Source organism: Salvelinus alpinus, chromosome 25, assembly GCF_045679555.1.
Source record: "Salvelinus alpinus chromosome 25, SLU_Salpinus.1, whole genome shotgun sequence".
NCBI lineage: Eukaryota > Metazoa > Chordata > Actinopteri > Salmoniformes > Salmonidae > Salvelinus > Salvelinus alpinus.
In genome coordinates this window covers 10,899,499-10,923,365 of record NC_092110.1, presented here as the reverse complement: position 1 = coordinate 10,923,365, position 23,867 = coordinate 10,899,499, and the positions used below count along the sequence as shown (strand labels likewise).

Below are 23,867 nucleotides of genomic sequence, written 5' to 3'. Positions count from 1 at the left end.
GAGTTCAGAACAACAATGACAAAAACTTTATACAAAAAAAATATATATATCCCACCACCCAACAGGGCATGTGCCTGTATGTGGGGTCTAGTGGGGGAGCCTCTATTGTTTGTAGAGAATTCTCATGCATTAGTAGATAAGGCGTTGTGTAGATGGGCTCTTCTGTTATGTGTGCAGGTAGATGGTGAGATGAAGGAGGGCCAGATGGCAATAGACTCCAGGTGGATGGCGTTCACTAAGCTGTCTGACAGCTTCAAAGCTCAGTGGAATGAAGGAGACGTCATGGATGAACACCTCAGTGTCTCAAGACACTGCCTGCAACTCTACTTTCCCGTTACTTTGGCTAACAGTAATATTTACTTATATTTTATGTATGTTTGTCTATTTCATTTTCAGGTTAGAAAAATCCAAACTTAGACTTGAGGAGCGCATTACATTGATCCCTAAACATAAAATTGAGAACAGAGAACTGGAGAAAGATCAAACAACTCCATGAAAATAATATGTAAGTAATATGGTCCATTTGATCAGATTAGGCTATAATCTCCATCATGAGATTTGTGTAGTATCAAAGTAAATTATTTCACTAAGGATAGCATTAACCATCTGACTTAGTTAAAAATAAAGTTTGAAAAGTCAAAATAATTATGTTGAAACCTAAAGAGCTTTTATCTCAAGGTTTAGTTATGTACTGATCATAAAGAGAATGGCATGTAGAATAGTGAGAATAGTTTCTTACATAGTTTGCATTCTGTTTCTCATAGTTATTGCAGACCTGTTTGAAAGGAATATGGACGATCTGCATGGACAGCTCAATAAAGAACAGAAGAGCATGTAAGCAAGGTCCTCTTCAGATAGACAACTTATCAGGATAAGGTAAGACCCAGATGCAGACCGTATCGAAGTAACAACGTTTATTACAGCAACAGGACGGCAGGCAGAATCAGGGTCAGGCAGTGTGGTCAGGTGGGCGGGTTCAGGGTCTGGACAGGCAAGGGTCAAAAACCAGGAGGGCGAGAAAGAGAGGCTGGGAAAAACCAGGAGCTGACAGAACAAACGCTGGTAAGCTTGACAAACTGGCAACAGACAAACAGAAAACACAGGTATAAGTACATAGGGGATAATTGGGAAGATGGGCGACACCTGGAGGGGGGTGGAGACAAGAACAAAGACAGGTGAAAGAGATCAGGGAGTGACACAACTCTCCCAACAAATCAAATCAAAGTGTATTTGTCACGTGCGCCAAATACTTACAGTGAAATGCTTACTTACAGGCTCTAATCAACAGTGCAAAAAAGGTATTAGGTGAACAATAGGTAAGTGAAGAAATAAAAACAACAGTAAAAAGACAGTGAAAAATAACAGTAGCGAGGCTATATACAATAGTGAGGCTATAACAGTAACGAGGCTACAATCAGCCCACTGGTTAGTTGGGCTGATTGAGGTAGTATGTACATGTAGATATGGTTAAAGTGACTATGCATTTATGATAAACAGAGAGTAGCAGTTGCATAAAAGAGGGATTGGCAGGTGGCGGGACACAATGCAGATAGCCCAGTTAGCCAATGTGCGAGGGCACTGGTTGGTCGGGTCAATTGAGGTAGTATGTACATGAATGTATAGTTAAAGTGACTATGCATATATGATAAACAGAGAGTAGCAGCAGTGTAAAAGAGGGGTTGGGGGGGCAATGCAAATAGTCCGGGTAGCCATTGATTACCTGTTCAACAGTCTTATGGCTTGGGGGTAAAAACTGTTGAGAAACCTTTTTGTCCTAGACTTGGCACTCCGGTACCGCTTGCCATGCGGTAGTAGAGAGAACAGTCTATGACTGGGGTGGCTAGGGTCTTTGAAATTTTTTAGGGCCTTCCTCTGACACCGCATGGTGTAGTGTTCCTGGATGGCAGGCAGCTTAGCCCCAGTGATGTACTGGGCCGTACGCACTACCCTCTGTAGTGCCCTGCGGTCGGAGGCCGAGCAATTGCCGTACAAGGCAGTGATGCAACCAGTCAGGATGCTCTCGATGTTGCAGCTGTAGAACCTTTTGAGGATCTGAGGACCCATGTCAAATCTTTTTAGTTTCCTGAGAGGGAATAGGCTTTGTAGTGCCCTCTTCACGACTGTCTTGGTGTGTTTGGACCATTCTAGTTTGTTGATGATGCAGACACCAAGGAACTTGAAGCCCTCAACCTGCTCCACTACAGCCCCATCGATGAGAATTGGGGCGTGCTCGGTCCTCCTTTTCCTGTTATCCACAATCATCTCCTTAGTCTTGGTTACATTGAGGGATAGGTTGTTATTCTGGCACTAGCCGGCCAGGACGCTGACCTCCCTATAGGCTGTCTCATCGTTGTTGGTGATCAGGCCTACCACTTGTGTTGTCTGCAAACTTAATGATGGTGTTGGAGTCGTGCCTGGCCATGCAGTCGTCGGTGAACAGGGAGTACAGGAGGGGACTGAGCACGTACCCCTGAGGTGCTCCAGTGTTGAGGATCAGAGTGGCAGATGTGTTGTTACCTACCCTTACCACCTGGGGGCGGCCCATCAGGAAGTCCAGGATCCAGTTGCAGAGGGAGGTGTTTAGTCCCAGGGTCCTTAGCTTAGTGATGAGCTTTGAGGGTACTATGGTGTTGAACGCTGAGCTGTAGTCAATGAATAGCATTCTCACATACAGTGGGGAGAACAAGTATTTGATACACTGCCGATTTTGCAGGTTTTCCTACTTACAAAGCATGTAGAGGTCTGTAATTTTTATCATAGGTACACTTCAACTGTGAGAGACGGAATCTAAAACAAAAATCCAGAAAATCACATTGTATGATTTTTAAGTAATTCATTTGCATTTTATTGCATGACATAAGTATTTGATCACCTACCAACCAATAAGAATTCCGGCTCTCACAGACCTGTTCGTTTTTCTTTAAGAAGCCCTCCTGTTCTCCACTCATTACCGTAATAGGCTGTATGCTCTCGTTGGCTGGCCCTCGCTTCATATCCGTCGCCAAACCCACTGGCTCCAGGTCATCTATAAGTCGTTGCTAGGTAAAGCCCCGCCTTATCTCAGCTCACTGGTCACCATAGCAGCACCCACCCGCAGCACGAGCCCCAGCAGGTATATTTCACCTTTCCATTGTCTTCATGTGTACATGTAATTCATGTCAGTACATATTAACCATATCGATTGCATAATTGGCCTATGATGATCCGTAGGGCCGTAATCATTGACAATTCACATTACACCATATGTTTGAAGCGTGCGCTCCAAGCCGCGCTCCGCGGTAATAACTATAAACAATAACTGATGGCCCACTCTCCCGATCGCAACAGATAGTTACATTTACATTTACATTTAAGTCATTTAGCAGACGCTCTTATCCAGAGCGACTTAGTTCAGATGAAAGGTAGAGTCGGTGGATTTACGTGGATTCATGGACGCACAGAACTTATGGAGCAGACGGAGTTAAGGAAGAGAAAGCAGCGAGATCAGGCGATGGCGTTTTCCTCCTTTTATGGGGATGAGATCTGTCGGTCATTGCCACCTGACCTAATTAAAGCACCCCTGGCCCAGCTGAGTAAGTGGTCATAAATTAAAGGATTATTCCACCAACTCCATGGGCCTTTTCTACGTTCTATGTTTCGTTTATTGGTTGTGTGCTGCATTGGCACAGAAACCTGTTGGTGGAAAATTCGTTGCATGTATTTTATATAATTATAAACATGGCATCAAAACGTTGATAATCGGATTTCCACCTAGCTGATCGTTGTCTGCAGTCGGTTCTGATCGTAGTGTAATGAAACAGGCAGGAAGAGTGAGCTCGTCTGCAGTGGTCGGCGAACCCTCAACCTTCCGGCCCACAGCCTTGTGTCGCATCGACTGTGCCACAAAAGCAGGCTGAAATGGCAAAGTCTATATCCACATTTAATAAACACAGGTTCACTGTTATTTGTGCTCATAAACATTATTTTGAGTTAATTCCTTGAAGGAGGAATGTTTTCAATTTATTTTACAGTACAAGGGCAGGGTCATGTGAAAATATTTGTAACTTTGGGGAGGGGTGGTGCATTTTATATGACACATTGAGTCGCACCACCCGCTCCAACCAGTTAATTTTGATCTGTCCCTAAGTATTCCACCTCTTCCACCCCAGCCTAAATAAATTCAGGAGAAAAAAGGTGCTTAACAAGTCACATAATACGTTTCATGGACTCACTCGTGTGTAATAATAGTGTTTAAAATGATTTTTGAATGAGTGCCTCATCTCTGTACCCCACACATAAAATTACAGATTCAACCACAAAGACCAGGAGGTTATTCAATGCCTCTCATAGAAGGGCCCCGATTGGTAGATGTGTAAAAAAACAAGCAGATGCTGAATATCCCTTTGAACATGGTGAAGTTATTAATTAGGCTTTGGATGGGGTATCAATACACCCAGTCACTACAAAGATAGACGTTCTTCCTAACTCAGTTGCCTGAGAGAAATGAAACTACTCAGTTCTTTCACCATGAGGCCAATTATGATTTTAAAACAGTTACAGAGTTTGGTTGTGATATGAGAAAAATGTGGATGGATCAAGAACATTGTAGTTACTCCACAATACTAACCTAAATGACAGAACAAAAAGAAGGAAGCCTGTACAGAATACAAATATTTCAAAACATGCATCCTGTTTGCAAAAAAAGCACTTAAGTAATACTGCAAAAAAATGTGGCAAATAAATTTACTTTTTTTCCTGAATACAAAGCATTATGTTTGGGGTAAATCTAACAAAACATGACTGAGTACCACTCTTCATATTTTCAAGCATGGTGGGGCCTCCCGAGTGGTGCAGTGGTCTAAGGCACTGCATCGCAGTTGCTAGTTGTGCCACTAGAGATCCTGGTTCAAGTTCAGGCTCTATCGCAGCTGACCGGGAGACCCATGGGGCGGCGCACAATTGGCCCAGCGTTGTTAGGGGAGGGTTTGGCCGGGATGGATGTCCTTGTCCCAATGTGCTCTAGCGCCTCCTGTAGCGGACCGGGCACATGCATGCTGACATGGTCGCCAGGTGTACGGTGTTTCCTCAACACAGAAGCCAGCCACACCAATGTGTTGAAGCGAGCATTGTGTCAAGAAGCAGTGCAGCTTGGTTGGGTCGTGTTTCGGAGGACGCATGGCTCTCGACCTTCGCCTCTCACGAGTCCGTACAAGAGTTGCAGTGACGAGGCAAGACTAAGTACCAATTGGATATCATGAAATTGGGGAGAAAAAAATATAATAATAAAGCATGGTGATGGGTGTGCTTGTCATCAGCAAGGACTTGGGAGTTTGAGGATATTAAAGAAATGGAATACAGCACAGGCAAAATCCTAGAGGAAAACCAGGTTCAGTCTTCTTTCCAACAGACACTGGGAGATGAATTCACCTTTCAGCAGGACAAGAACTAAAAACAGAAGGCCAAATTGCTTACCAAGACAACATTGAATGTTACTGAGTGGCCTAGTAACACTTTTGACTTAAATCGTCTTGAAAATCTATGGCAAGACTTGAAAATGGATTTCTAGCAACGATCAACAACCAACTTGTCAGAGATCGAAGAATTTTTTTAATAATTATGGTAAAATATTATACAAACCAGATGTGCTCCTAGAGACTTACCCCAAAAGACTCACAGCTGTAATCACTGCCAAAGGTGTTTCTAACATGTATTGTCTAAGGGGCCGTATACTTATCTAATAAAGATACAGTGCATTCGGAAGGTATTCAGGCCACTTGACTTTTTCCACATTTTGTTACATTACAGCCTTATTCTAAAATGGATTTAATAAAAACCAATTCCTCATCAATCTACACACAATACCCCATAATGACAAAGCAAAAACAGTTTTAGATTGTTTTGCAAATGTATCAAAAATAATTAAGAGAAATACCTTATTTACATAGTATTCAGACCCTTTGCTATGATACTCGTAATTGAGCTCAGGTGCATCCTGCTTCCATTGATCATCCTTGATGTTTATACAACTTGATTGGAGCACCTGTGGTAAATTCAATTGATTGGACATGATTTGGAAAGGCACACACCTGTCTATATAAGGTCCTACAGTTGACAGTGCAAGTCAGAGCAAAAACCAAACTATGAGGTCGAAGGAATTGTCCATAGAGCTCCGAAACAGGATTGTGTTGAGGATCTGGGGAAGGGTACCACAACATTTGTGCAGCATTGAAGGTCCCAAAGAACACAATGGACTCCATCATTCTTAAATGGAAGAAGTTTGGAACCACTAAGACTCTTCCAAGAGCTGGCCGCCCAGCCAAACTGAGCAATCAGGGAAAAGGATCTTGGTCAGAGAGATGACCACGACCCAAATGTGCCTCTGGCAGAGCTCCAGAGATGGGAGAACCTTCCAGAAGGACAAGCATCTCTGCAGCACTCCACCAATCAGGCCTTTATGGTAGAGATGACAGAAGGAAGCCACTCCTCAGTAAAAGGCACATGACAGCCTGCTTAGAGTTTGCCAAAAGGCACCTAAAGGACTCTCAGACCATGAGAAACAAGATTATTTGGTCTGAATGCCAAGCGTCACGTCTGAAGGAAACCTGGCACCATGCCTACGGTGAAGCATGGTGGTGGCAGCATCATGCTGTGGGGATGTTTTTCAGCGGCAGGGGCTGGGAGACTAGTCAGGATCGAGGGAAAGATGAACGGCGCAAGTTCAGAGTTCTGGTGTTCTTCTTGATGAAAATCTGCTTCAGAGAACTCAGGACCTCCGACTGGGGCAAAGGTTCACCTTCCAACAGATCAACGACCCTAAGCACACAGCCAATCATTTTTGCCCATTCCTCCTGACAGAGCTGGTGTAACTGAGTCAGGTTTGTAGGCCTCCTTGCTCACACACGCTTTTTCAGTTCTGCCCACAAATTTTCTATAGTATTGAGGTCAGGGCTCAAGCCACTTCAATACCTTGACTTTGTTGCCCTTAAGCCATTTTGCCACAACTTTGGAAGTATGCTTGGGGTCATTGTCCATTTGGAAGACCCATTTGCGACCAAGCTTTAACCTCTGACTGATGTCTTGAGATTTTGCTTCAATTTATCCACATAATTTTCCTACCTCATGATGCCATCTTTTGTGAAGTGCACCAGTCCCTCCTGCAGCAAAGCACCCCCTGTCACGATCGTTATAAGGAGTGGACCAAGATGCAGCATGGTATGTTTCCATCCTTTTATTTGGAAGAGAAACTAAAAGAAAAAAAACAATAACGCGAACAAACAAAACGTGAAGCTCACAGGCAACTATACCTAGACAAGATCCCACAAAGCACAATGGGGAAATGGCTACCTAAATATGATCCTCAAACAGAGACAACGACAAACAGCTGCCTCTGATTGGGAAGCATACCAGGCCAACATAGATATACAATTACCCTAGATAACCCACCCTTAATCACACCCCGACCTAACCAACATAGAGAATAAACAGCTCTCTATGGTTAGGGCGTGACACCCCCACAACATGATGCTGCCACCCCCGTGTTTCACGGTTGGGATGGTGTTCTTCGGCTTGCAAGCATCCCCCTTTTTCCTCCAAACATAACGATGGTCATTATGGCCAAACAGTTCTATTTTTGTTTCATCAGACCAGAGGACATTTCTCCAAAAAGTACGATCTCTGTCCCCATGTGCAGTTGCAAACCGTAGTCTGGCTTTTTTTATGGCAGTTTTGGAGCAGTGGCTTCCTTCCTTGTTATGTCGATATAGGACTCGTTTTACTGTGGATGTAGATACTTTTGTACCTGTTTCCTCCAGCATCTTCACACGGTCCTTTGCTGTTCCGGGATTGATTTGCAATTTTTGCACCAAAATACGTTCATCTCTAGGAGACAGAACGCGTCTGCTTCCTGAGCGGTATTCCGGCTGCGTGGTCCCATGGTGTTTATACTTGCATACTATTGTTTGTACAGATGAACGTGGTACCTTCAGGCGTTTGGAAATTGCTCTCAAGGATGAACCAGACTTGTGGTCTACAATTAATTTTTCTGGGATCTTGGCTGATTTCTTTTGATTTTCACGTCAAGCAAAGACGCACTGAGTTTGAAGGTAGGCCTTGAAATACATCCACAGGTACACCTCCAACTGACTCAAATTAAGTCAATTAGCCTATCAGACGCTTCTAAAGCCATCACATAATTTTCTCGAATTTTCCACGCTGTTTAAAGTCAGTCAACTTAGTGTATGTAAACTTCTGACCCACTGGAATTGTGATACAGTGAGTTAAGTGAAATAATCTGTATGTAAACAATTGTTGGAAAAATGACTTGTGTCATGCACTAAGTAGATGTCCTAACCGACTTGCCAAAACTATAGTTTGTTAACAGGAAATGTGTGGAGTGGTTGAAAAACGAGTTTATCCTGTTGGCCAGAACTAAATCAAACATTACACTTAGAGTAGAGAGCAACTAAAGTGAGACAAAGAATTACATCAACACAACTGTTAGAAAAACTAAACACAAATGAAAGGCATATCAGATGGTACACACTTGTAATTTTTATTTCAGAAAATCTCATTTGAACAACACTTCTGACAGTTTTCACAATAGTCAAAAATCTAGCTAGTCAAGTCCTTGCTCTGTTTGTTTTAAAATTAGTGCAATAAAATTATATAGGTCTAATCAACACTTTCATTGTTATACATTTACAGGCATTCTATGAGCATGCATGAAACAAATTCACAATTTCACTTGCTTACTATTCAACAGTGTATTTCCACAACAGAATTTATGGGGAAAAGGCAATATAATGTTCATTTAAAAAACTTACAAGCTAAATAATTGAACTTGATCCACTTGTAACGATTAATATTAGGTTATAGTGAACCATTGTATGTGCCTCTGGGCATATGCATGTGTTCAGAGTTTATGGCACATTAGATTTAGCGCAAGAAAACTTTAACTATTGGACAATCCAGAGACCTCCATCGATTTCAAAACAACAACCAAGGATATCGGCGATTAAAGCAATCAAGGATGTTGAGCATAAAATATTAAGCGTGAATATGTTTATACACATGTATAACAGCCTTAATGAGGAACAGTACATCTTAGGCCTTGGACAACAACATTCAAGTGTACACAAGCATCAACACAATAACATTCAATAATATACAACACATATATGGAGCTTTATAGATTATAGACATACTGTATGTGCATAGGATGATTGTTTTCCCACCTTGGTTGCATAAATATAATAAAATCTTCCTTCTCCCTGTGAGATGAACTCACACCGTCAACCCTGCATGCAGCAGTCATCATACTACCATACTCAGAGGAGGCAGTAAAGACTATTGTCCATATCTCTATTGCACAACACCTTCTGAATTGATAGGTGGATATTAATCCCCACATCCCTCTATAATACTTCTAGTGGCCGTTGCCGCCTTCTGACAGAATCCGGCTAGGTTCAGTGAATCTGGCAGTGAGAAGGTAGAAGAGGGCAGGTCCAGGTACCAGTGCCAATAGAGGCAGGTCCTGCTCCAGTTTATCCAATCGGGAGATGGAGATGATGCCATACGCATGAAGGAGCCAATGACTGAAGAGCACCACCAGCCTCTTCTTCTTGGCAATGAGATTCTTGAAAGACTATGGACAGGAGTAAACACATAGGAAGTTGGATATGTTCTAATACAATGATGTTGACTGAGTTGATCACAAACGTTAAGAAAATATAAAATAAGGAGTTTCTTACCTGTATTTCTGAGGCTGACATGTACACTGCCAGGGTAACCAGGGACAACACCAAAATAATGTATGGAAAAGCATAATCTGAAATAAACAGAAAATATCAAGCTCATACCAAAGTCATTTGAAGTCTGGAGAACTTCAGTTTTGGATTTTGCTTTTGAATGGGAGCGCTGGCTGTTAATACTCACATTTGATTTGCTCTGAGCAAAAATTATGTTTCCCCTCTGGAGGCATTCATTAGTATTAGTTTTTTCCCCATCTTTTGTCCATGTCTTTTCCTACCGCTAGCTTGTTGCAAGGCAGAAATTCAGAAACAACCTCTTTGGTGCTCCACCCATGCAAAATATTGGATTTATTTTTGGTTAATTATAAAAGGAGTGGGGCAGGCCTACTAGTTTTGCATTTCTTTAACTTTTTGAAGGGCTAGTAAAGTATTGGAAAGACTGGGAAGATAGGATGGTGAGTTAAAGGGCAATCATTTAAAGAAAAATATTTAACCTTTATTTAACTAGGCAAGTCAGTTAAGAACAAATTCTTATTTACAATGACGGCCTACCAGGGACCAGTGGGTTAACAGCCTTGTTTAGGGGCAGAACGACAGATTTTTCGGTTACTGGCCCAACGCTCTAACCACTAGGCTACATACCTGCCACCCCAAAACCCCTGTGTTCAAATCCTCCAATTGGCGGCCTGGGTCAGCTACTCTAACGTGTCACTAGTTTCCATGCATGCTCCACCGTACTCCACAAATATTTAGTCTTCCTGAAGAGAACTTCCTCAGTCATTCAAACAGAACATAAGAATCCTGGGCTTCCAAGGCCACAAGACCTCTGGCCTTCAAGAGCGACTGAACATGCCGATTGGCAAGTGTATTTTTCTGTTGCTAATTAGACATTTAAGATTTTAGTCTTGGAGGTGTGTTTTCCTGACATTCCATTTGTCTGCCCCACTCCTTTATGCCTATTTCACTTCCTCAAAATCTAAGATTTAAGAAATATTTTTAATTTCGATTGAAGTGTTTGGTGCAGTATTTTCAAGTAAAAAAATGTGCAACGTGTTGTCTTCTGTAAACAAATTCAGAGCTGCTGGGCAGGTCCTTCTCACTGTCTATGCTATTGGATAGAGTGCAATCACCGCATTTGTTCACCCCATGTCAGTGGGAAAATGACATCAAATCAAAACCCAACCTTAATTTACCGGTTGTGACGCACGGATGTTCCAAACTCTGTTATAGACGAGACTGACTTTATGACCAAAATTATCCTATTTACACCATTTCTGACTAACTGAGGACATTTTAAAAGGGATTTGTTGCTTTTTAAAGGCAGTCGCTCTTTAAAAGAATGCATTTCACATAAATAAATTATGTAACCAGCAATACTATATAAATGCAAACTGGATTTAACCTGACTAGACCGAACCTGACTGGACCCTCATCTGAAAGCATACTCACAGAGGAGGCCGCCTCCCACAGCTTGCAGGACTGTCAGGATAGGGAAGAAGTAGAGAGCAGCGTAGATGCTCTTGAAGCGGTCAGATTTCCCCAGACCACAGGCAATCTTTTTGACCAGGAGTGGACGCAGGAGCATCATGAAAACCAGACAGAAGGCATAGTAGATCAACACCATAGTGTACCTGCAAACACAATATGATAAGCCATGTTATTCAATTAACAAAACAGCTCACATCACACTGTGCTTGATGGTGTGCACAATGCTCTGAACATACCAACCAATTTAATTTATACCATGGCATTGTTGAATACTCGTTTCTGAATGGCTTGAAGAGCATTCTAGAGCGTGCATTATTTCCCTATAAGGCACTGTATATCATCACGGTAGAATTTAATGGCTATAGCTTTTGAAAAAGAAAGTCACATTGAAAACATTATTGCCGTGTTGAAATCAACTTTCATAATAGCAAGCTAGGACTGATGGTTTGGTTAGCTAAACTAAGGCAACTACTGTAGCCATCTAGTAAACATGCTAGCTACTTCAGTGGATGTTGAACACATTTCTACCTGCAAGTGAACACATTTCTAGCGGCAAATGTGTTAAATTATAGCCATGGTATAAAAGGGACAATCAACTTAGGGCTCTATGCGTTCTCTGGAAAATAATGCAACTCCGTTGAAGGTTAGTTCCACTCTGCTAGCGTGTTGTGGAATACACCTTCACGTCGTTCATTATTTTCAATAGAAGACATAGCCCCTCGCTGATTATCTCTTACATGTTCAACTCATTACCAATTCATATCAGTTCATTAGGAGACAGTTGAGACAGAGATTGAACTTAATACTGGACTAAAAAGCTATTTCAACATGCTTTTGGTCCAGGACTAGCTGTGAAAGCAGCCCTACAAGTGCAAAGTGTATAGGTCCAATTCATGACGTGGACAACATAGGAATAGGCTACTCACAGGGGAAAGACTGCTTCCTGTGTGCAGTGTAGAGTTGTGACATAGTCTGGGCTGGGGTTGTACAGCATCGTGTACCAGTCTGACAGCATCTGGACTCTGCAGGACCTGATAGACAGCAGACCCACTGGGTCGTTGACCAGTAGAGTTAGCACAGCCGCAGCGCTGCACTCAAACAGGGCAGTTATGTGTTGGAAGAGGGCACTGGAGCTGCAGAAAAATATACATAATATCAGAAACATTAACGTGAGTTACCAAGTAGGCCGCAGTAAATGTCACAATATGCAGCCTATTGGCCATGGGTTATGGTGACCAAATACATAATTTGGCCTGTAATTTGGCCTGAATGTGAGGCATTACCTTTTCTTTCCAGAATACCACTCAATGAAGAACCAGTGTAGAACCAGTGGCAGCATTGCCATGAAGCCCAGGTACAGCCAGTCATAAAGTTCAGGGGATTCTGTACACTTCTCACAGATCTTCTGCATGCTAGTCCTCTCTCCTCTGGGACATACCTGATCATTCAACTACATTTTAGTGTGTGGGGATAGCCTACTACTAGGTTACGGAACAAAGCTAGTGTTACAGTAGTTACAGTAGAATGCCATTTCAACAGCCTAGATCGATGACGTTTGTTAACATTCAGCTGGAGCTACTCACCCCACATTCTCCATCAAAGGAGCCATTTATTAACGTCTTGCCGCAATACAGTCCCGGACAAGTTGAACTCATAGCTACTGCTGTAATGAAGCCAGGAGTAAGTAATACAACAAGACAGTTATTGACAATACTGCAGACGTCTATATGTACTTTAGCATAATAGCTATCTAACACATCAGCTGACAACTAACAAGTAACGCTAGCTAATAGTGAGCTAGCTAGAACAGCTAACTACCTAACGTTAGCTAGCTATCGTGGCTTGTCTGGCTTAGGCGACAGGACGTTTAAGCCATCATTGAGCAGACAATGTAGCCACATACCCATGTTATTAGTCAACCTCCATACGATTAAGCTTTAATACATTACTTAGTAGAATATGTTTAGGACGTATCCAACGATTTAATTTCTGATAAATCAAACGATCAGCCGGAAGTTGCTGCTTCATTTATTATAATATTATGGTAGTCCGCAAACAAACGTTAGAAGTGCATGCCGCCACCTACTGTACTGGAGTGTGTAGTCAATCACAGTTTACAGACTAAATTCATAAAGAAACAAACATTAAGAGAAACTAAACCCTCCTATCTTAATCTTAATAAGAAAATAAAAAAAGAGCCCTACTAACAAACCCTCCCCCATCCCCAAAATCCCTTCAACCCCCTCATCCTCGTCCAACCTCAATAATCCTGCACATCAATCCTCTTCCACATAGGCCCACCAGTACTTACAACAATACAACAACACATGCTTCACTGTTTCATCAACCACTCCATACACAAAACTATTTGCATGCTTGCCAACCAGATATAATGAAGAGTTTAATGTACAATGTCCTAGACGCAGTTGAGCAGACTCTCTTCCTTCCTAGTCTGAACCTTGAATCTTGGTCCACCAACCTTTCTTTGGAAGGCATATAAATGCAGGTCCTTGGGCTCTGTCCCACCTGTTCTATTATAATGGCTCTAATGTTACATTTGGTCTCTAATATCACATCACCTCTAATAAGAATTATATCTTGTTTTAAAGCCCTTTTGGCTACCTGTTCTACTATTTCATTCCCGCCCACTCCCAAGTAGACCCAGCAGAATCTCACTACTACACCCAGTACCGAAGGCTTCTGCTAGAGATCCCAAATCGAGCAAAGTGGACAAATACTGATGAAATGTTAAAACACATGATGATTAAAATGTATTTATTTTACACAATATGTTCATATAATATAAAAGGTAAGATAAACATGTTCCAAGTAGCCTATGTGTCATGACTCATGGGTAGATAGAGAGAGAGAGAGAGAGAGGTCATGAGCTCCTGAATTCTTCTGCAAAAAAATTGAATCAGAGTTGGATAAACATAGATAAACTTGGATTTTTTCACAAGGACTTATACAGGATACTACCCTCTACTACAAAACCTTCACTCCAAATCCAAATTTTGAACCTAAAACCTTGATTTTGGACAAAATTACCCGGAATTATTCTTACTACTAAGAACTATCAAGAAAACACTTCTGGCAAACCAAAACCTGCAGAAGAAACACAGCAGAAACCTGGAAATACCATCCAACCAAAAACTGAGTGAGTAATGTTCAGTCTGAAGCTACCTCTGAAGCCAAAAAGTAAAAGACAATAATCTTTAGGTAATTTTGGTATATAAAGCTAAGTTAATAAGCCTACTAAGCTACCCTGGAGCTGTTGTCAGAGGACAGAGTAGGGTCCCCCAGCCGCATCATGATTCATATGTGCACAAACGACGTAAGGGGCCAGCAGGAAAGGGTGGACACAGCACTCAAGGGAGTGATTGAAAAAGCTTCTTCCACTTTCCCTAAAACACGAGTGGTCATCTCCACCCTGCTACCACAGAAATACTTTCACCCAGCCACCATACAACGGGTGAATGCAAGCATGTCCTGGGACTGTGCCTCAAAACCTAACTTCTACCTGGCCACCACTCCACTCGAGAATTGAACAGCCTTTACGACCAGGTCCATCTCTACAAGGCAGCAGTCCCAACTTTTGCCAGGACCTGAAGGACATCACCCTCAACCGCAGCCCCAGCAACTCACACAGGAGCAACGGACACCCCGCCCAGCCCAGAGGTATGTATCAGATGTTCAACATGTTCTGCTCACACCTACTGTAATGGTCCGAACCTAAACCACACGAAACAACACTAGACGCTATGGAACACAAATCTCATCCTGGACTATACAAGGTCATCTCGATTTGGCCTAAAGATTAGGAACCCAGACTTCATCAAAGAAATCGGAAATAAGGACATTGTCATCCTACAAGAAATGTGTTACAGAGGAGATGGACACACTGGTTGCCCTCTAGGTTACAGAGAGTTGGTAGTACCACCCATCAAACTACCAGGTGTGAAACAGGGAAGAGACTCAGAGGGTATGTTAATTTAGTATAGAGCATACCTATACCACTCTATTAAATTAGTCAAAACAGGGACATTTTACATCTGGCTAGAAATTAATCAGGAAATTATCTCAACAGAGAAACATTTCCTTGTGTGCTACCTATATTGCCCCCAATAATAGAGTCCCCATACTTTAACAATGACAGTTTCTCCATCCTACAGGGGAAGATCAACAATTTCTAGGCCAAGGGATATGTACTAGTCTGTGGCGACCTAAATGCCAGAACTGGACAAGAAACTCTTATTTTTCTTAAAACTACATTGTTGGTTACAGTGCCAATTTTAGCATGTAAATCTTGGTGGTGCAAAAAAAAAGCCACTACACAACACAACCCTAAACATTACATTAATTGCGCAATAACGGTGCCAAACGGTGCCCACAAACTGTTAGGGCTTACATAAAGCTGTTCCAACAGCAGAGCTTTCTTTTCAGCACCATGGAGTGAATCACTACCTTACCAGAGCCTTGTCTGGCAGTAAAACAATTAATTCAGACTCATTTACTGTGTTTTTAAAAACATAGCTGATGTGGCTGACTTGCTTATAAACAAATGTGGTTTCTACTGACAATTGAGATGTACAAACTATGGCATAAGGGAACGATGAGCGGATAAGAGACCAAATTCAGAACATGGCCCGTTCTTACAGTATTCTCCCTGTACACCAAGTTAGAACCGTAGGATAAATAAATGGGGCACATAAGCAGACATGAAAGCTCTTAAAATATTCAATGATTACATTTCTCTAAAACAGGCTATAGGCTACATGTGCACCACCAAGTCAGAACAGTAGGCTAAGTTATGAGGGGGAAAGGGACCAAACAAGGTCGAATCATGACGTCAGTGATTTTCAGGTCGGAGCTCTAGAAAGAGGCCCGTGTTCCCAACTTGGAATTCCGATTTGATTTTCCCAGTCAGAGCTAATTTTTTTCAGAGTTCCCAGTTGTCTTGAACTCACTGAAGTTTGAGATTTCCCAGTTCCGAGTTTCCAGATGTTTTGAACGTGGCAGAAGTCATTCTGGATTGACAGCATGGCCAATGTATTCAACCTTTTCTGGCCCATGTTGTTGCATGTGAATGTTTATCATTTTAAGCTTGGAAAAGAGACCCTTAAACCCACTGAATAGCAGGCTAGTGATTGCTTTGCAATGCTTGCAGTTAGCCACTGATTCCTTCCAAACCACTCATTGTTCAATTTGCAATTTCCAACTTGTTGTGTAATGTTTATGTCCAATCGCCGATGAGCACCGATACATTTCATCTATAATTTCTCTTCATATGACAAGGATTTAAAAGTATTTGTCAGTAGATTGTCGACCTGATTCATGACGATGACTGCTTGTCTAGCTTGCTAGCTAAGATTTTGAAAGTATGATGTTGACATGATCAGTCCAATCAAAGCTATGGTAGATATAATATGATTTGACGTCATTTTATCTGTGGTCAATGACCTTCAGCTTTCTTCGATGGGCACTTCTAATGTAAATCTATGGCAGCACCCAAGGGGCTTGAATTGTTGAGCTCTCCCCATAGATTTAGCAGTGAGGTAATGTCCCCATGAGTGACAGAACACAACTAGATAACATTACCAACCCCTATGCTCTGTATTTTCCACTGGCTGCCCCACCACCACAGAAAGCATTGAGCTAGGCTGAAACACCTGTATTTTGGAGCTGCCTTACTCAAGAAAGCAAAAAAGAGATAAATGTTGGTATGCAGCTTTATTAACGCAATGATTTTTTGTTGTTGCATTGTTTGCAAACTGTTATGTGACATGTATTAATGCCAAAATAACATGCTAAACAGGTGGGTCTCAATGACGGTTCGCCACTGAATGACGGACTGAACAGCATTTCACTGTTAGGTCTACACCTGTTGTATTCGGCGCATGTGACAAATAAAATGTGATTTGAACATTGGAACACACTAAACAAACAACTACATGAAGAGTTATCCATCCAAAATGGAGATGTGTGGATAAACCAGAATGGGACTGCCGAGTGCTGAAGTGTGTAAAAATCGTATGTGCTCGGTTGCAACACTCAGGATGAAATCGAAGCCTTCGCAGCCTGAATGGAGAAAGTTTTACGGATGACTCGGTCCCCCGGGGGAACAAATGGCTGAGATCCATAGCGTCCATTAGCGGCTGCCTAGGCTAGGTTGGTGGTAGCTAATAGCTAGTCTTCCTCAGCATAAGGTTTGGCTAAAACTAATAAGATAGCATTGCCACGGTGGTGTTAGTATACAGTAACTTTAAAACAAACTAATGACATGTTTCACCTACACCTTGCTATCGTTCAGATGAGCCAAGGACAAGGACAGAGGATGACAAGTTAAGCTACCCCAGTATCCCCTTTACTGTTTTGGATTGCAAAACTAAAGAGACACACCAGACAAGATACAGCAACAGAAGAGTAGATGATGGAGAGACACACCAGACAATACATAGAGAGAGCAACAGAAGAGTTGATGATGGCTAGAGAAATTACTATTAAAACAACCAGGACAGGACAAGAGAGGAGGGTAGACAAAAGAGACAGCAACATAGAAGACTAAGAGACAGCAATAGAAGAGGGCAGACGAGAAACAGCAACAGACAACACAGAGAAAGTGATGGAGAGAGGCAGAGGAGGGTTGAGCAAACAGTATACTCTATCATCATACACAGTGTGTATGTGTGTGTGTGTGTGCGTGTGTGTGTGAGAGAGAGAGGGGGTAAAGGTGTTTGGGTACTGTGGGATTCTTTCATCAGTTTAGGTCATTGGAAAGGTCACAGTCTATGTTTGAATTTGTTGAGTGGTATGGAGGTTTTCGTCAATACACTGTAGATGTAGGTGAGTAGAGTGTTCAAGAGTAAAAAGACCCACAGTAGCTACTTATAAATGAGTGCTGTCAGTGTTGGCTGTGGCAAGTGGGAAGGTGCAAATAACCTTAAAGGGCAATTCTGCTACATTTCAACCTCATTTTCATTATCTCCAGCACCATACCTGTAACGTCTGCTTCCAACTCACACCCTCAAACACGTAGATCCCCTGAACGCAGCTCACTTTCCAGCCCACTTCCCAGCTCACACTCTCAAACACCTAGATCCCCTGAATGCAGCTCACTCTCCAGATCCCAATCACCTGAATTCTAATCACCTGTTCACACACCTGTATGTCATTATCACACACTATTTAGTTCAGTTCTTTGCACCCCATCACTGTGAGGTATTGTTTGTTTTGTGACACACGTCTTTTGGAGCGCTGGGTTTCACGTGATTTACGCCTCCTGTGTATGATAGCCTTTGCCTGCCTCACTAATGACGCCTTTTGCCTATTCCCTGCCTGTACTTTAGCCTATCGGATTTCATGTTATCTACCTATTGTCTTATCTCCCGGACTACGTTACTAGCCTTTTCCCTGTCTGTACTGTTTCCCTTTTGGACCCCCTGTGTATGACCTTCTACCTGCCCCTGGACCCAGCTACCTGCCTCCTCCTGTGGTCCTTTGCAATAAACACCTGCTGCGCCCTGCGCTTGAAACCAGCTCTCTGTCTCCCCTTGTGTTCATTACAATACCAGTGTCTGCATATGTGCTTAAAAAGATAAGAAAGGTCCTAGAAAATATATTTTTCATAACATCACAGGGTAGGATTAAAAGTTTTTAAAAATGCAAATAAAAACATCTGTGTTTGAAAATCCCTGTTTTTAAAATGTCATCGGGTAGAACTTTTTAACTTTATATATGTTTCTACAAAACTTAAATGTGCCGTTTTCACATATGTAGACACTTGTATTGTGCTTGAGATAATGAAAGTGAGTTTGAAAAGTGGTGGAATTGTCCTTTAAAAAGATCGCTCAATATGCATCTTAAAGTGCATCAAATTCATGCATTTAGGCGTAGTGCGTGCACGTCTTTTGATTGGATTACCAATATTGAGAGGCAGGTCCTATGGGCAGGTCTATGCAGAACCTCAGAACTAGGAAACTGAATTTGATAAACAAATTAATTTGCGTACTACTAAGCTGTTTTGGCGGAAGGAGGAGAAGATATCGATTTGGTCGAGGATATAATTATAACGCCATTCTCAAGACAAACTTTTCAAGAAAAGTTAGACATTGTAAGGAGAGGTCGCCCGACGCTACAAAGCCTGTCACAGGCGGGAAAGTGGTTCGTTCGCCACTTTCAAAGTTCCAACTACGAGCGCTATCAATGGCTCACAGGCTCCGAGAAGCACTGCAAACTGTACTGCTGGGAATGCCTATTATTTGCAAGTGATCGATTTGGTGGTTGGAGCCACACTGGCTTTGCAAACTTGAGTTGTCTAACCAAGGCAGCAACGAGACACCAAAGTACGGCTGGGCACTTACAAGCAATGGTGCTTTTGAAAACTTTTGGGGACACCCGAGTGGATCTACAGCTCAACGAACAAGCGCGCAGGGCAACGGAGCTGCACAATGAAAAGGTGAAGAAAAATAGGGAAATATTGAAAAGACTCATTGATTGTGTCATGTTTTTGGGTAAACACTGTTTATTTTTGTCAATTTCAAGGTGACGCAACGCCTGGTTATACTGCGTTTCTGTCTAAATGTATAGTGTCTAGAGCCATGGCATCATAATGATGATAATAAGAGGTGGATTAATTCGGGTGGGACTGTGTAGGACCTCACTGAAGGCCCAGGCCCCAGGCCCACGGCACGCCACTGCTCTGCACACAGACAACAGTCACCTTCGAAGCATCGTTACCCATCGCGCCACAAAAGCCGCGGCCCTTGTAGAGCAAGGGGAACAACTACTTCAAGTTCTCAGAGCGAACGATGTCACCGATTGAAATACTATTAGCGCGCACCCCGCTAAGTAGCTAGCCATTTCACATCTGTTACATAAGAACCCTGCATTGTTCTTCTGTAGGGATGCTCAGCCAGATAGGTCTACTGTGTCCGAACTTGTGGTGCCAAAAGTTGAAACTGCAGATACCAGTCTGTGATCATTATTTATTTTCGAGAAGCATGTGAAAATGGTGAATCATTTAGCAAAACTTTTGAACAAATAGAGAAATCAGAGGGAAATTAGTTGAACTCCGTTAGTGATAAGGGTTATAAATGTCCTATGAAGTTCCAACGCTCGTTTGGGAACTCTTTATGCAGTGCCAAGCTCTCTACACACTGTGATGGAACAGAGTACACCTTTAAAACCTTTAAACACAGAACTACATGTACTGTATAGAGGGCTCATTTTCAGAATGTGATTTATAATAGTAAGATACTAAAAATTATGAAAAATCGCATTTGAATATATATGTATTGTGTTACTTTATGCCACATCAGACAAGTGTTAATTTCGCAGCCTTTGCTTCCTGCGGTTTGGGCTATCTGATGACAAAATTAATTTAAAGGGCAAAGTTCATTGAATCTAAATGAGAATTATTCATTTGTTCATTCTTAAAGCAAATTTTCCACATATCAATGTGCCCTATAGCATCTATAGGCTAATATGAATGATAATACTTCCTCAAGTACCAGTCTTTCGATTCCCCTTTGAAGCACAGTTTATTTCTTTCGTAGTAGTACTAAACATACCTCATCAAATGTAACACCTAAATCTCATTGAACACCTGTACTCCTTTAAAGGAAAAGCTGGATAAAGGTGATAGCTGTTCCGTTTTATTTTTTTATTTTTTGTGGATAGTGCATTTATCATCATTTGTATTCAAGGTTGATGTTTAATATGGAATACTGTTAAGGCTTCTGTCATAAAAATCAAATGTGTGCTTTGATTTATTAATGTTCAAAATGTAATGTATGGCTATAACCTATTGCTAGAACTTCAGTCGAAACAAAAAAATATAAAATTGAAACAATGCCATTGAAGCACAATATTTAGTATTTTCCTGTATTAAAAAAAAGTATGTTTTGAATACCATACTCATGAACTTAGTTTGTCCATTTAAACGTAATACTTTTTATTGCTTGCCATGCACTCTTCGAAAAAAGGGTTCTTTGCGGAGGGATAGGATTCTACCAAGAACCGTTTTCATCTGAAGAACCCATTTTGAAAGACAGGGGTTCTATGTAAGGCAAAGAGCTCTTCCTTAACTTTTTCATCCTAAGAACCATTTATGGAAGAAAGGGTTATTTGATGATTGTTAGGAAGGCAAGGGTTCTACATAGAACTCTTCTGAATCAGCTTTTTGACTATAATTTTTTTTCTTTCTTTAAAATAGTGCCTGAGCATTAATGTTTACCTCAGTGTTTAAACTTTAACATCAGGAGTTTGAGTAATCTGATGTTTAAAAATGTGTGACGGGTTTAAACTGTACCTACTGTATATGGGAATATGTTTGCATGTATTTGGTATTCCCTTAATCATTTTACATACACAGTATTGACTTAGTTGATATCTTTGCCATGATTTCTTTCAAATGTATATTTTCTGTGATTTTATTGAGCAAAGAGTATGAGAATAGAAAGGAGGATGAGTGAACCAGCAGTGTATTGTATGGTACACAGCAAATTGGACAGTTTTATCTAGCTTGGTTTTCAGTGTAACATTTCTAGTGTTGATTCAGGAGTTAAATTAACGTAACTCTGTGGTGTAAAATAACCCCAGTGTTGGTGTTAATAACTAGAGTTGATTGTGTCATTTTTACTTTGTTTAAAGTAAAAAACTCAGAACCACAACCATCCTCTATTGCAGGTTGATTTTCAGAATTGTTTGTTTTTGCATGTACAGTTGAAGTCGGAAGTTTACATACACCTTAGCCAAATACATTTAAACTCAGTTTTTCACAATTCCTGACATTTAATCCTAGTAAAAAATCCCTGTCTTAGGTCAGTTACGATCACCACTTTATTTTAAGAATGTGACATGTCAGAATAATAGTAGAGAATGATTTCAGCTTTTATTTCTTTCATCACATTCCCAGTGGGTCAGAAGTTTACATACACTCAATTAGTATTTGCTAGCATTGCCTTTAAATTGTTTAACTTGGGTCAAACGTTTCGGGTAGCCTTCCACAAGCTTCCCACAATAAGTTGGGTGAATTTTGGCCCATTCCTCCTGACAGAACTTGTGTAACTGAGTCAGGTTTGTAGGCCTCCTTGCTCGCACACGCTTTTTCAGTTCTGCCCACAAATTTTCTATAGAATTGAGGTCAGGGCTTTGTGATGGCCACTCCAATACCTTGACTTTGTTGTCCTTAAGCCATTTTGCCACAACTTTGGATGTATGCTTGGGGTCATTGTCCATTTGGAAGACCCATTTGCGACCAAGCTTTAACTTCCTGACTGATGTCTTGAGATGTTGCTTCAATATATCCACATCATTTTCTTTCCTCATGATGCCATCTATTTTGTGAAGTGCACCAGTCCCTCCTGCAGCAAAGCACCCCCACAACATGATGCTGCCACCCCCGTGCTTCATGGTTGGGATGATGTTCTTCGGCTTGCACGCCTCCCGCTTTTTCCTCCGAACATAATGATGGTCATTATGGCTAAACAGTTATATTTTTGTTTCACCAGACCAGACGACATTTCTCCAAAAAGTACAATCTTTGTCCCCATGTTCAATTGCAAACCGTAGTCTGGCTTTTTTATGGCGGTTTTGGAGCAGTGGCTTCTTCCTTGCTGAGCGGCCTTTCAGGTTATGTCGATATAGGACTCGTTTTACTGTGGATATAGATACTTTTGTACCTGTTTCCTCCAGCATCTTCACAAGGTCCTTTGCTGTTGTTCTGGGATTGATTTACACTTTTCGCACCAAAGTACGTTCATCTCTAGGAGACAGAATGCGTCTCCTTCCTGAGCGGTATGACGGCTGCGTGGTCCCATGGTGTTTATACTTGCGTACTATTGTTTGTACAGATGAACGTGGTACCTTCAGGTGTTTGGAAATTGCTCCCAAGGATGAACCAGACTTGTGGTGTACAATTTTTTTCTGAGGTATTGGCTAATATCTTTTGATTTTCCCATGATGTCAAGCAAAGAGGCACTGAGTTTGAAGGTAGGCCTTGAAATACATCCACAGGTACACCTCCAATTAGCCTATCAGAAGCTTCTAAAGCCATGACAATTTTCTGGAATTATCCAAGCTGTTTAAAGGCACAGTCAACTTAGTGTATGTAAACTTCTGACCCATTGGAATTGTGATACACTGAATTATAAGTGAAATAATCTGTCTGTAAACAATTGTTGGAAAAATGACTTGTGTCATGCACAAAGTAGATGTTCTAACCGACTTGCCAAAACTACAGTTTGTTAACAAGAAATCTGTGGAGTGGTTGAAAAACGAGTTATAATGACTCCAACCTAAGTGTAAGTAAATGTCCGACTTCAACTGTACATTGATTGGTTGTATAATCTTATGCTACACAAAGATCAAACATACATTTTTCTAAACTAATCCAATCTGTAATTAGTTGGACTTTATTTTGTACCCATTTGTCACGTTCTGACCTTTATTTCCTTTGTTTTGTCTTTATTTAGTATGGTCAGGGCGTGAGTTGGGGTGGGCAGTCTATGTGTGTTTTTTTATGTTGGGGTTTTGTGTTCGGCCTGGTATGATTCTCAATCAGAGGCAGCTGTCAATCGTTGTCCCTGATTGAGAATCATACTTAGGTAGCCTGGGTTTCACTTTTGGTTTGTGGGTGTTTGTTTCCGTGTC

General features: G+C 41.5%; 1 protein-coding gene across 4 annotated transcripts; it reads right to left on the bottom strand.

Moving 5' to 3' along the window:
• Positions 1 to 8,509: 8,509 nt before the first annotated feature.
• LOC139553358 (JNK1/MAPK8-associated membrane protein) lies at positions 8,510 to 18,325 on the bottom strand. 4 transcript variants are annotated; one of them, XM_071365608.1, is made up of 7 exons: positions 18,213 to 18,325; positions 12,800 to 12,879; positions 12,500 to 12,654; positions 12,143 to 12,349; positions 11,178 to 11,359; positions 9,729 to 9,805; positions 8,510 to 9,622 (listed from the first exon to the last, which is right to left on the bottom strand). In XM_071365608.1, exons 2-7 carry the CDS (start codon positions 12,869 to 12,871, stop codon positions 9,404 to 9,406), a joined length of 912 nt encoding a protein of 303 aa, XP_071221709.1. In that variant the 5' UTR covers positions 12,872 to 12,879; positions 18,213 to 18,325; the 3' UTR covers positions 8,510 to 9,403. The 4 variants fall into 4 exon arrangements, with proteins under 4 accessions (XP_071221709.1, XP_071221707.1, XP_071221706.1 ...); XM_071365606.1 differs by lacking the exon at positions 18,213 to 18,325 and adding an exon at positions 13,120 to 13,265; XM_071365605.1 differs by lacking the exon at positions 18,213 to 18,325 and adding an exon at positions 13,166 to 13,237.
• Positions 18,326 to 23,867: the final 5,542 nt, after the last annotated feature.